Source organism: Phocoena sinus, chromosome 13 (assembly GCF_008692025.1).
Source record: "Phocoena sinus isolate mPhoSin1 chromosome 13, mPhoSin1.pri, whole genome shotgun sequence".
In the NCBI taxonomy this organism is placed as follows: Eukaryota; Metazoa; Chordata; class Mammalia; order Artiodactyla; family Phocoenidae; genus Phocoena; species Phocoena sinus.
Window position 1 is genome coordinate 89,915,054 of NC_045775.1, and position 13,204 is coordinate 89,928,257.

The following is a 13,204-nucleotide window of genomic DNA, read 5'->3' on the forward strand; positions in this document are numbered from 1 at the left end:
TTTATTTTTAATTTATTAATAAGTAGCCTGAAGTCACAGGGTCATAGGTCAACAGATACAACAGTGTATAGTGGGTATAATTATCCACAAATAAAAAGCCAAATAAAAATTGATGTGTTAGGTTGCTTGATACTTGGTATACCTTTTTCAAAGTACTCCATCAGTACTGTACAATAAAGTGTGAGGTAGGCAAGACTCATGCCACGTGGGAGGCTCGCCCTGAGTATTATTTGCTGACGTTCACTCCTTTTTCCATGAGATTATTTACCAAGCTCTTTTTTAAACTACATTTCTTGTTTTGTTCTTAGATCTCACAGGAATTTGTGCTTTGTCTTTTCAAAGAAGTAGCTTTTGGTTTTATCAGTTCTTTTGTTTATGTTTTTAATTTATCTTCAGATTTTGTCATTACTTTCCTTTAAATCATCATTGGTTTTCTTGCATGTTGAATGCCTGCTTTATTTAATTTAGATTGTGCTAGTAAGCACAGAATAGCATTTTGAAACTAAATTCCCCTGGAATCAATTTCATAGCTTTTCATGGGGAATTTTCACACTACTGTAAGTTTTTTTTAATATTTTAGAATTTCATCTTGCCTTCTTTGATTAAGAGCTTGTGGGATTTAATTTTTTTTTTTAAGGTAATCAGTTTCACCAGAATGTTTTTTTGTTTTTTAAACTTATTTCTGGCATTGTGTGGACCTTTTTGATCTTAAACTTTTTGTTTTGGTTGGTTTTAAGCTACGAGGAGTCTTTTTTTTTTTTTTTAATCCTTTCCTCCTTTTCTGTTATGTGTTATTTCTGTGGTGATTACTTTTTCTTCATCTGTTCATTTTATTTTTGTTTCACGTTTTCTTTTGTTCCTTTTTTTTCCTGTCTTCTGAAAGTCCTCTTCACAGGCAGGTCTGTCAGTCACTCCCTGTCTTTTGTGTAATATTTCATATGGAAACTAAGAGAACGCAAGGAACACATGTTTATCTGCTGCTCCCCTTTGTCCGTGATTTGACGTTTTATCTTATTTCCTTGAGATTCTGTAATGTTTTCATTAAACCCGGACTCAGAGTGGAAGCTTCCTAGGTACTATTATCTAGAACACAGTTGTTGTTAAGTTGATATTACTGACGTGCACATCTTTATACTCTTACTGTATAAGTTCTTTCTCCTGTCCCTTTAGAACAGTGGTTTTCAACTCTTGGCTTCATATTAGAATTTCTTGGGAGCTTTTTAAAGAAAAAAGAAACACCTGATAGTTATGTTGGGCTCTCTGGGCCTGCGGCCCAGGCATTGGTATTTTATAGAAGCTGTTGGTGTGATTTTAATATGCACCCAGTGTTAAGAACCATTGCTTCAGAGGAATTTTGAGACTTTCTGCCATACCTCTCAGGGTATTGGGGTAATTTAAAATTTTTTTCTGCTTGGGAGTTCCTTGAGCCCTACGCCTGTGTATCATGTAGATCTGTGGTTACTGTCCTCAGGAAGCCCCCCACACAACCTGAGATTGTGCTCTTCTTGTTTCAGAGCATTCTTTTGCTGTATCTTCTTAAGAATTTTTTTCTTTTTTCTTTTTTCCTGTTTTTTTCTCCCCATTAAACCTCACTCAGGAGTTACTGCTTTAGACACTCATTTTGTTCTTTCTTCAGGGTGCTGTTTTTAACTGATCCGTGACATCTTTGCCTTCTCCTGAGTTTTTGCATCAGATGTAGGTTTAGAGAGCAGTGATTTTGTCAGCAAGTGATGAAGAGTTGAGAGGTTTCTTTCCTCTAAGATAGTGGGGAATGTATTAGCAGCCTGGGTCCTCACATTCGAGATGCGGATGAAGAAGCTTTTAGTTTTCACCTTCTCCCAGTGAGGGGGAGTAAAAGTCTTTGTTCCTCTGCGTGGGAGTGGGAAGCCTTTTCACCCCTTAACTAAGTTAAGCCTAGTATTGCTTGAAGACAGTGGGGGTCAGCTTCTCCCAAGGCTGCCAGTGCCACCTGGCCAAGAAGTTTAAGCTCCAGCTCTAGTTACCTTAGGAGGAAGTTGAGGTAGAGAAGTTATAAACATGTTTAGTCTTCTTCAGCTAATATGGAAGTAGCAGATTTGGCTTCTTTGAGAACATTTTTAGGTTCAAAAGTTATATTTTTCATGTGATAGAATGTTTTATGAAATGAACTACCTTTGGAGCTGAGCTGGGTTTTCAGAGTTTCAAAGTATGTACTTTTAATTAAGAACCTGCTTCATTACTGAAAGTTCTTCTGTAGTTCAGTATCATGAAGACCTAAGGCTCAGACGATCCTAGACCCTATCTGTATATCCAGGCATAAATGTTACTAAAAGTCCTGTGTACTCACCACATGAGTTTAATATGCCAGAATAGTACAAGTTTAAACATTTTCATTAGAAGTATGTTACATCATTGGAAATTAGATTCATTCATAAAGTAATCTAACTGGGATTAAGAGCTTATTAAAATAGATACCACTGTTTATAAGTATCCTAATTTATTCATCAGATAAAAATTTCCAGTGGGCAAATACTGGAGCAGCTGTGTTCGGAGCACAGTCAACCAGTAAAGTTGGCGAAGATGAAGATGGTAGTGATGAAGAGGTAGTTCATAATGAAGATATCCATTTTGAACCAATAGTGTCATTACCAGAGGTAAATATTAAAGAGTGAAAACCTTACTAATAACTTCACATTTTAAGTTTAAAACTTGACATGGGCTTGATTTGTAGGGCTGGCCTTGTTTGCATTTCTTTCAGAACATTGACCGTTTCAAATGGAAGCTCTTTATTAGAAGTTCAGCCTTTAAGTTCAAATAGTCTTTTTTTTTTTTTTTTTTTTTTTTTTTTTTGCGGTACGCGGGCCTCTCACTGCTGTGACCTCTCCCGTTGCGGAGCACAGGCTCCGGACGCGCAGGCTCAGCAGCCATGGCTTACGGGGCCCAGCTGCTCTGCGGCATGTGGGATCCTCCCGGACCGGGGCACGAACCCGTGTCCCCTGCATCGGCAGGCGGACTCTCAACCACTGCACCACCAGGGAAGCCCTCAAAATAGTCTTTTTAAAGAAATTTACATACAAACGTTATTTGGTAAATTCTATATGAAATCCTTGGGAAGAACTTAATTTTTTCATGTTTGTTTTCAGTAACGTAATTCTAGGGGCAAAAGAAAAAAACCCAACCAACATCTAATCTCATATTTGCCACAGTCCTTTCAATAAAAAGTAAATTGTACTTTTTCTGGACAAGAATGTTGTTTTAGGCAAATTACTTTTATCAGTTTCAACCTCAATCAGTAGATAATATTTAAGAACAAGCATTTTTTTGAAACCTCTCTTGTAAAAGAATGTATTTAGTTTCCAAAATGAGGAAGAATGTTACATAAGGGGAAAATGTGTAATGACAGATTTTTCCTGCCTCATCCAAATCAGATGTATTTGTAACCCTAGGATGTTAACTGTTTTCAAATTCTGTTCATGCCAGTGTCTTAAGGAATTTGGATCTTGGAATTTGTTATGGAATATTTTATAAGCAGCATCTTAGAGATAATTTCATGTCCTGTCACAGGTAGAAGTAAAATCTGGAGAAGAAGATGAAGAAATTGTATTTAAAGAGAGAGCCAAACTTTACAGGTGGGATCGAGAGGCCAGTCAGTGGAAGGAGCGTGGGGTTGGAGACATGAAGATCCTCTGGCACAAGATGAAGAATTACTACCGGGTCCTGATGAGAAGAGACCAGGTGCTCAAAGTGTGTGCAAACCATGTCATCACCAAAACAATGGAACTGAAACCCTTGAATGTTTCCAACAATGCTTTAGTTTGGACTGCCTCAGATTATGCTGGTGAGCTCTACACTCAAATGCTACTTTCCGGTTTGGGGATTTTTCTAAAATTGGTAACAAAACAATTTATAACAGTTATTATAACACAAAGGTCACTGTGTTGTTTGTTGTTTAATAGATGGAGAAGCCAAAGTGGAACAGCTTGCAGTGAGATTTAAAACTAAAGAAATGGCTGATGGTTTTAAGAAAAAATTTGAAGAATGTCAACAGAATTTATTGAAACCCCAGGAAGAACTGAGAGCAAAGGAGACAAATCCTGTGGTGTTTTTTGATGTTTGCGCAGATGATGAGCCTCTGGGACGTGTAACCATGGAATTATTTTCAAACATTGTTCCTCAAACTGCTGAGAACTTCAGAGCACTGTGCACTGGAGAGAAGGGCTTTGGTTTCAAGAACTCCATTTTTCACAGAGTGATTCCAGATTTTGTTTGCCAAGTAAGTCTTAAGTGTACATCACAATGGGTGTCTAGAAAAGTGCAGCACACCAACTTGGGGAATTTGGGTGTTTCTCCTTACTTATGATTTTCTTTAGACTTCTTTAGCATTTCCACAGCCCCAGCTTCTGTCCCCACAAGAACTTTCAGCCTAAAACGGTTCATATTTTTAATGCCTTGAACCTGCTGGAAATCAAGGGTGGGAAAAAGATCTTTTCATTGTTTGTCTTCTTTCACAAGTGGGTGTTTCTTAGTTTTCAGACTGCGTTCTCAAAGAAGCTGGGTGTTGAGGACCTACCCTTTAGTGGTTAGTTCTGTATGTATTTGTCACATTTTATTTGGGATTCCTGTTAATTGAAATCTTTTTTCAGGGGGGAGATATCACCAAACACGATGGAACAGGAGGACGGTCCATTTATGGAGATAAATTTGAAGATGAAAATTTTGATGTGAAACATACCAGACCTGGCTTACTATCCATGGCCAATCGAGGCCAGGATACCAATAATTCTCAATTTTTCATAACACTGAAAAAAGCAGAGCATTTGGACTTTAAGCATGTAGTATTTGGGTTTGTTAAAGATGGCATGGATACTGTGAAAAAGATTGAATCCTTTGGTTCTCCTGAAGGGTCTGTTAGTCGAAGAATTGTCATCACAGAATGTGGACAGATATAAAATCATTGTTTTTCATAGTAGATTTTACCTGTATAAACAGTTGAATTGAAGCCTAGCTGTTATGACAACATGGTAATTATGTTCAGCTTTTGAAAATGGACATTTCCAATGTATAAATATAAAATTGCAGCTTATAGCTGTTGTCACTTTTTAATGTGTTATAATTGACCTTGCATGGTGTGAAATAAAAGTTTAAACACTGGTGTATTTCAGGTGTACCTGTGTTTATGTACTCCTGACATATTTGTATTAAAATGGAGTAATACTAATCTTGTTAAAAGCAATAGACCTTCTCAAACTATTGAAGAAATATGATATATGCAATTTTAGTTTCTTCTAAGATATTAGACTTCCTGCATGGATATACTTACTGTTTGGATAAAGGGACCATGACTTGGATAGTTTTTATTTCAGATTTGGAATATATTTGGTAATTTTCACTATTGGTGTGCTCATTTATGAATAAAGATTCACTTGTGAGTGGGTAGAGCCAGAGGGTAGAGACTTAACCAAAGTGCTCTTCTATAGATTCTTGCACCTCCTGTATAGCTAACAGAGTACCTTCTTTCCTTAAAATGTTATGTAGCTTCCTGTGCTCTTCCCAAGGTATTAAATTAATTTTTACATTTTAAGTAAGTTGAGTATTTAGACTTTTTAAAAAACCTGTCATCTGTTTCTACTACCTCAAACTGCATTTGGTTCTGATAGAACTTGAATTTTTCCTTGCAGTTATTGTGATAAAGTATGAGTATTTTAAAAAGGTCTATACCATGTTCTTTGGTTAAAGATTTGGTTTATACTAGATTGTTGCAGTACCTTTTTCTGGTGAATTTTGTAGCAAAAATAAAGTGACAATTGTTAACAGCCATGACATTTAAAATAGTCATTACTTGTGCATCTAGTTGTTTTTTCATTCTGGAGCCAAAGTAAGGAGATAAAGATCCGTAAACTTAAACTGCCACCTAATTTCCAGAGCTCCCAAGGAGAGGACTGTTTTCCAGTTGGGTATCCACTGAAAACTTACTTGGAAATGACGTCAAAAGTTCGACAGAAAAAGGGGGCACGTTCTCATCAGCTTACTCGTGTGGCACCACAGAGCACCCCGGGAGAGCACGTTTTGCGTATTCCAACCACTGCCGGCGGTGCCTTCTGCCCTCCGGGGTTCTTTCCAGCGGAGCCGCCTCATTTTGGGTAGTGAGGCTGTGGGGCTGTCGCGCCATTTGGGGTTTGCATACAGGCAGTCCTGGGACAGCACCTGCTGACCGCCTGTAGTGCGGGGGTCATGTGGGGTCCGTGTGCCGGGAGCGGCGGACGGCCCCGACCCTCCGAGTGTGGGGGTGTCTGCGTGTGTGTGTATGCGGGGGGCGGGGAGTGGGTGGGTGGATGCATGCGGGTCCCCGCGCGCGGCTGCCTGGCGGGGACACTGGTGCCTGTCACGTTTCCGGGCACCTCCCGAGGGATTCCAGGCTGCGGGAGGCACTCGGAGGCGCCCTGAAGATTACAACTGTGGACTCACAAGCTTGGTAACGAATGCTTTGGCCGAAACCGACTTCTCCAAGATTAGTGTCTCACAGCTGCTTCCGATGGGTTCGAGCGCTTATGAGACGGACCCGCGCGGGCTGCCCCTCGGCGCGACCCTCGGGAAGGAAAGGAAAACAGGAGAGACCCGCGCGCCTGCCCGCAACGCGCCCCCACGGCCCGCGAGCACAGACCTGCGCCAGCAGCCGCGCTTTTGCCGGGGAGACGACGGCGGCGCGGCGCGCCGTGCGTCACGGCGCAAATCCGCTGCGCCCGCCCCGCCCGGCCGCGCGCCGTTGCCAGGGAGACGACGGCGGCCGCGGCCATGGAGCCGAGGGTGGTGAGGCCGCTCGGGCAGGACCTGATGGTGGAGCGCCTCAAAAGCTGCTACGGCGTAGGGGGCGGCTACCCCGCCGAGGTGAGGTCCTGCCCTGCCTGTCGGCCCATGCCAAGTCCGCGGGTCGCCGGATCTGCGGGTCGGAGCGTGGGCGCGAGGCAGGGCCCCTGGCGGCGGCGGCGTGCATGCACTTGTTAGGAAGGTGCTCTCGGCGGGCCCCGGGAGCGGGAGGGGCCGTGCGCGTCAGCGCGCAGGTGCGTGGCGGGCGTTCCCGGCTGTGACTTGCGTGCGGGTTGGAACCGCCTCGGTCCCGCCCCATAGCGGCGAGTCCGAGCCGGTTTCAAGCCGAAAGGTGCGGGCGCGCGGCCTGGTGGATCCGCGGTGGCCGCCTCTGTGCGCGGACCCGGCGCGCGTGTCGGGGCGGCAGGCAGGGGGCGCTGCGCCGGGCCGAAGACCCGGGATCAGGCCGGTTGTGCGGGGCGGGGGCGCCGGGCGGCCCGGCCAGCCCCGGTCACCGCTCCGTCGCTCTCTTTCAGCCCGGGCGCCGGCGGCCGGACGTGGCGGAGCGGCGACGGCGGCCTCCTCGCACCCCAGGTAGGGCGGCGGGCCGGGTGTCCGCGCGGCTGGGGAGGCGCTCGCTCCTTTTTTCACCGCAGCAGATGTAGTTTATTGCGCAGCGTTTAATGCTTGAAGTGCATGAAGGGGAGAAATAAAGTGTTGAACGTTTCGGCACTGGCGGGATGTCGTGACGAGGTGGAAGGAGGGCGGATTCTGAACGTTCGGGGAGTTCGCCTACCGCCTGCGGTCCTTAGGTACCGACCCATAGAACAGGGGTTAGAGGCACCTGCTCTGCTTGCTTCCCCGCGTCGTTGCCGGCGTCACGTGCTGGGGTGGGGAGCGGTGATGAACGTCAGTGCTTGTTGAAGAGCTGACTCGATGCCTGTTTTCTGGAAGTCTGCATTAGGGAGACAGACAGGAAATCGGTACGTAGCTTTGTTCTCCTACGTTTCGGGGTCGAGAATGAGGTCGTTGATATCTAACCTTAGTGAGCAGCCTCTGCAGTCGTCTTTCCTGTTCACAGAGGACTTCGGTTTCTGCTCACGTGGAGATGAAGCTGGTCCGTCGCTGAGATGTTACTCTGATGAGAGGAGGCGCGGCCCCGCATCCCCCCGTGGTGCCCTCAAGCGTGGGACCGTCAGTTGGCAAGGTAGCCCGAGTCCTGCTCGGGCCTCCCCTGGGCATCTCGGGAAACTAAGGAGGGTCAGGGGCTGCCTGTGTGTTTGCTTTTCTCTGAGAGGAGCCTGCTGAGTGGTTGGAGAAACAGTGATTGTTACTGAGAATTTGATAAAAGCACAAACCTAGCATCGTGTTTGCTGGCATAATGCAAACTTACACTGTGTGATAGATGGCTCTTCATCCAGGACCCAAATGAAGACCTTGATCCCCACCTCCCTTTTTTTTTTTTTTTTTTTTTTGCGGTACGCGGGCCTCTCGCTCTTGGTTGCGGCCTCTCCTGTTGCGGAGCACAGCCTCCGGACGCGCAGGCTCAGCGGCCATGGCTCACGGGCCCGGCCACTCCACGGCATGTGGGATCCTCCCGGACCGGGGCACGAACCCGTGTACCCTGCCTCGGCAGGCGGACTCTCAACCACTGCGCCACCAGGCAAGCTCCCCCTTTTTTTTTTTAAATAAGGAATTAGGGTAAAAACGACTATAAGTTTGTTAGGCGGCGGTATTAACTCAGTCTGTGTCGTGTGTCTCCTGGTGTGGTGAGCACTGTGGTCCAGGTAGCAGAGAGAGAGATGGAAGAAGTCAGCCCAGGGAGCTGGTATCAATGCCTACAGTGTATGTATGATGTGGTGCTGGGCTGTGAGGGGTCAGCAGTTTTGCAGAAGAGATTTTACTCTGGGTAAAACCACTGTAAAAACAATGGAAGCTAAGGTGAGATAAAGTTCTAAGCTGAACACTATTAATGCCAAAAGTATGTGGCAGAAGGAAGTGCTTAGGTATGGAGAGGGAGCAGACATTTTGAAATAACGTTAAACCATAATGATGTGTATGTATACAAAATGAAACGTTGGGGTATTGTGGAGAGAAAAAAAGAAAGTTGTGCCTAAAGTATCTGTTAACGTGATTGATATTTTGGAGCTTGAATTGCTTCATTCTCTGATTAAACGAATCAATCCATGTGAAGGACTTAGAACAGTGTTCAGTACGTAGAGAAGCACTCAGATGCACCACTGTTTATCATCGTTACTGTTACTGCTGTTTCCTTTGGCGCTCACAGAGTCACCTAGTTGATCTGGAGTCAAGATCTGGACATGGGGTTGATCGAATATAGAGGAAGGAAAGAGAAAATTGCTGTAAGTTAATTATGAATTCATGGAAATTATTTTCATATATTTAACTGATGGTTTTATCATCTTTAAGGTAAGCAGTCTGGGTGTAATTTCAAGTTACAAGTTGAAGCTTGTGGACTGTGACTGTTTCTAACATTGGACAGTTTTTCCACAGTCCCTAGTTGTGATCTAGGGTGGAGTCGTAGAGCTGCCCAGCACAGGCTGCAGGTGTCTGTTGAATTCTTGAGATGGGGCTGGTCTGAATTGAGATGTGCTGTGAGTATAAAATACACAGCTGATTTTAAAGATGGATAAAAGAATGTAAAATGTCTTATTTTAAAATATTGATTGGGCTTCCCTGGTGGCGCAGTGGTTGAGAGCTCGCCTGCTGACGCAGGGGACGCGGGTTCGTGCCCTGGTCCGGGAGGATCCCACATGCCGCGGAGCGGCTGGGCCCGTGAGCCATGGCCGCTGAGCCTGTGCGTCCGGAGCCTGTGCTCCGCAACGGGAGAGGCCACAGCAGTGAGAGGCCCGCGTACCGCAAAAAAAAAAAAAAAAAAAAGAAAAAAAAAAATATATATCGATTGTATGTTAAAATGGCAGTGTTTTAGATATACTGGGTTAAATATAGCATATTGTTAAAATTTCATGTCTTTTTATGTTTTCAATGTGGCTGTTAGAATTTTGTTTTTTCTTCTTGTGGCACCGAAGGGCTTACGAGATCTTAGTTCCCCGACTGGGGATTGAACCCCGGGCTGTTGGCAGTGAGAGCACAGAGTCTTAACCACTGGACTGCCAGGGAATTCCCCAAAATTTTAAATTATCTTTTGTGACTTGCAGTATATTCTCTTTGAACAGCACTGATCTGGAAATGTCAACGTTCAGATGATCTTTTTGGAGAGAATACCTGGGATTCTAGTTCTGCTTCACCTTTTGCTGGTTATATCACCTGTCAGTTAATTGAACTTCGGGGTTCCGTTTTCTCACCTTAAACACTATTTCTCTTAGTTACAATTAGAGAAAGCAGTGCGTGTCGGATCTGCCGCACAGCAGCATCCAGGGTCAGAAGGAGGAGTGTGGAGCATCCACAGGGTGTGCGGTTTGCAGTTGAGCCTGTTTGAATGTGTAGAAGGGTCTTTGTAGTGAGTTTTCAGCATCAGTGATTGGTACTTTACATTTTTTCCTTTTGCTTTTTTTTTTTTTTTTTTTTTTGCGGTATATGGGCCTCTCACTGTTGTGGCCTCTCCCGTTGCGGAGCACAGGCTCCGGACGCGCAGGCTCAGCGGCCATGGCTCACGGGCCCAGCCGCTCCGCGGCACGTGGGATCTTCCCGGATCGGGATACGAACCCGTGTCCCCTGCATCGGCAGGCGGACTCCCAACCACTGCGCCACCAGGGAAGCCCCTCCTTTTGCTTTTTTAAACATGTTTACTGGACTTCCCTGGTGGCGCAGTGGTTGAGAGTCTGCCTGCCGATGCAGGGGACAGGGGTTCGTGCCCCGGTCCGGGAAGATCCCATATGTCGCGGAGCGGCTGGGCCCGTGAGCCATGGCCGCTGAGCCTGCGCATCCGGAGCCTGTGCTCCGCAACGGGAGAGGCCACAACAGTGAGAGGCCCGCATACCACACACACACAAAAAAAAACATGTTTACTTGTTATGTTTTTCACAGTTGTTCCGCTGTTAATATTTGAAAAGCAGTCTCACCTGCTTTAAATGCTATAGAAATCTTCCAGAATGCTGTGATAGAATTTTTTTTAAAGCCTAGATGAGGAACTGGATTCTTTTCAAGATTTAAAACAACAGGAAACAGAAGAAGAGTTCATTGGGAATGGTCATAGGGTTAGTACCTCTGAAATAAACAAGCAGTCTTTTAAACAGATAAACAAAGGTAAGAGAAATACTCATTTTGGAACAGTCATTTAAACAGTAACTCTGTCAAGTAGGGCACATAAAGCTTACCCCATAGTAATAACCCTGGTTCTCAGGGGTCTGTGTTTCTGTGTCCTGGAGTTTTATACGCCGTGAGCTGGTTACTGTGCTTGTCATTAAGCTAAAGGAGAAGAAAAAATAAACTTCATGATTTTCCAGTAGAATTTGTACGCTCTCAGAGTTTATCAAAAGCGCTTAATAATCAACTGAGTATTTTTATAATTTCTTCAGTTCTTTTTCATGTCAGTATTTGTTAGGAAGTGAGTAAAATTATGGTAGTAGGTGGCTATTCCTTAAACGTTTTAGGAAAATAGTCCAGATCGCTTGAGGTCTGGCTTCCTTTGGCCCTGAGCCAGTAGTTGCTCTCTGTGTACCTGGCTGCCTATCCTAGTTTTGCCAGGATTTCAGGAAAAGAGGCAGCTGGGGTGGTGCCCTCCCCTCTTGGCCGCAGGACCCAGCTGCCCCTGGGAGCCTCTGCGTCTCCCGCACACACAGTACACTCGCTGCTCCGTCCTTCTCATCATTCGTTTCAGTGTGCGAGGAGCATGAAGAATACTGCCGGCTTGTGTTTCCTGCTGTGCGGTGGATTTTCCCACGGGTGACCATTGAACAAGTGCTGAGTGTGTGTAAAGGCTGACAGAACTAAGGAGTCTTCAGGCTGGTGCTGGGGGGACGGGAGCCCGAAGAGGGTGTCTCCCCTTGAAGGGCGTCTGCTGAGTGAGGGAAGGGAGACGTTTTCCTTTTAAACGTTCCTACTTTTTGTCTTGGCTCCCCAGTCTGTCCAAGACGGGGAGTACTGTGGGAGAGCCCTTCTTAAAGCCGGGGCGCTGCCCCAGCTGGAGGCCAATGCAAGGGAAAACCACCGTGCTCAGGATTAGCAGAGCGTGAGTTCTGATAGCTCAGCGCTGGCGAGGAGCGAAGCAGGAGGACCGCGCCCTCCACTGCTGTCAGGGGAGCTGGTTAGCTTTGGGCACCGTGCAGTTGACTCTGCACGTGTACCCGGCAGCCCTGCAGCGTTGCTGCTGATCGTGTGACCCAGGGGAGCGCTCACCGTGGGCGCCAGGAGCCAGGTGCAGGGCCGCCCGGCCTCTGCGCAGGCAGCACCGCTCAGGTGTCCGTGCGCAAAAAACACAGCACAGGTGAAGCAGTGGAGGGTGGTGAACCTGCCGCCATCGTTAATACAGGAACGTGTTATTTAACGGGGGAGGTTATAGAGGTTATGTAATTATATGATTATTTAACTACAGATGTTATATAAAGTTTAAAGACAGGCAAAACAAATAATTTTTTAAACATAAGTAGTAAAAATTAAAAAGAAGTGAAACAGTGATGAGCACTGTATTTGGGTTAGCGGTTAATTTGGTGTAAGGGAGAGAAGGGAATGTGCTCTGGAGTTTCTGAGGTAACTTTCCATTTCTTGGCCTAGGTAGTTAATCCATAAGTGCTTTCGCGCACTCATTTTTGGAGTAATCTCAGACTTACAGAGAAGTTGCAAAAAGACCACAAAGAATTCCTGTGTGGCCTCCATCCAGATTTTCTAAATGTTCACTGTTTGCTATATCATTCTTTCTCTCTGCATATAGTCCTTGAAACTTTTTAACAATACTATGAGGATACTTAAAACTATAAATTAAGTTTTTAGTTTAAGTTTAATTTTCTTAGCAGTTGCTGAACCAACTAATTTGGCCTCAGATTCGAGGAACTGGACTGACTGCTGCAGTGACGCTAGTGAGTCTCCTTCGAAACGTGTCAGCTCGCCAGCGTCCAGAGCCTCACACAGGCAGGGCGTGCTTCCACGTCAGGCCAACCAGATCTACGATGAGTTACTCCAGATACACCAGAAACTGCAGGGGAGCCCTCAGGCTGAACCGGGCGTCCGGAAATGTCGATGTTGTCAGCGCCGAACATTGAGGAAACACGAACACAGTTGTTCCGTTTTGTGTTAGTTAAGTGTTTATTTCCATCCCATCCTTACTGAAGAAATAAAACAGAATTTGCTAGTAAAGTATGCTTTTTGAAGTAGGTGTTCTAGATTCATTGTTTTAAATACCTATATGTAAAAAGTTCTCCTGTCAGCTCTCACCAGAATTCAGTTCAGAACAGTGGCCTTTATCTTCTTTGTCTCTAAAGGATGTAATTCACGTCTTTCTCCA

At 45.4% G+C, this 13,204-nt stretch overlaps 2 protein-coding genes across 4 annotated transcripts in view; both read left to right on the plus strand.

The window, feature by feature from the left end:
* Positions 1 to 5,796, plus strand: part of LOC116763964 (E3 SUMO-protein ligase RanBP2-like) — a 55,315-nt gene extending 49,519 nt beyond the window's left edge. For all 3 annotated transcript variants that reach the window (XM_032652189.1, XM_032652187.1, XM_032652188.1), the window contains 4 exons: positions 2,488 to 2,633; positions 3,544 to 3,817; positions 3,936 to 4,252; positions 4,623 to 5,796. In XM_032652189.1, the coding sequence (XP_032508080.1) occupies positions 2,488 to 2,633; positions 3,544 to 3,817; positions 3,936 to 4,252; positions 4,623 to 4,928 (1,043 nt within the window). In that variant the 3' untranslated portion in view covers positions 4,929 to 5,796. The remainder of the gene's footprint in view (positions 1 to 2,487; positions 2,634 to 3,543; positions 3,818 to 3,935; positions 4,253 to 4,622) is intronic.
* A 975-nt stretch (positions 5,797 to 6,771) lies between these two features.
* The window catches only part of CCDC138 (coiled-coil domain containing 138), a 49,126-nt gene continuing 42,693 nt past the window's right edge, over positions 6,772 to 13,204 (plus strand). Inside the window, 4 exon segments of the mRNA XM_032653795.1 lie at positions 6,772 to 6,906; positions 7,867 to 7,985; positions 10,883 to 11,010; positions 12,717 to 12,925. Coding sequence (XP_032509686.1) covers positions 6,772 to 6,906; positions 7,867 to 7,985; positions 10,883 to 11,010; positions 12,717 to 12,925 — 591 coding nt within the window.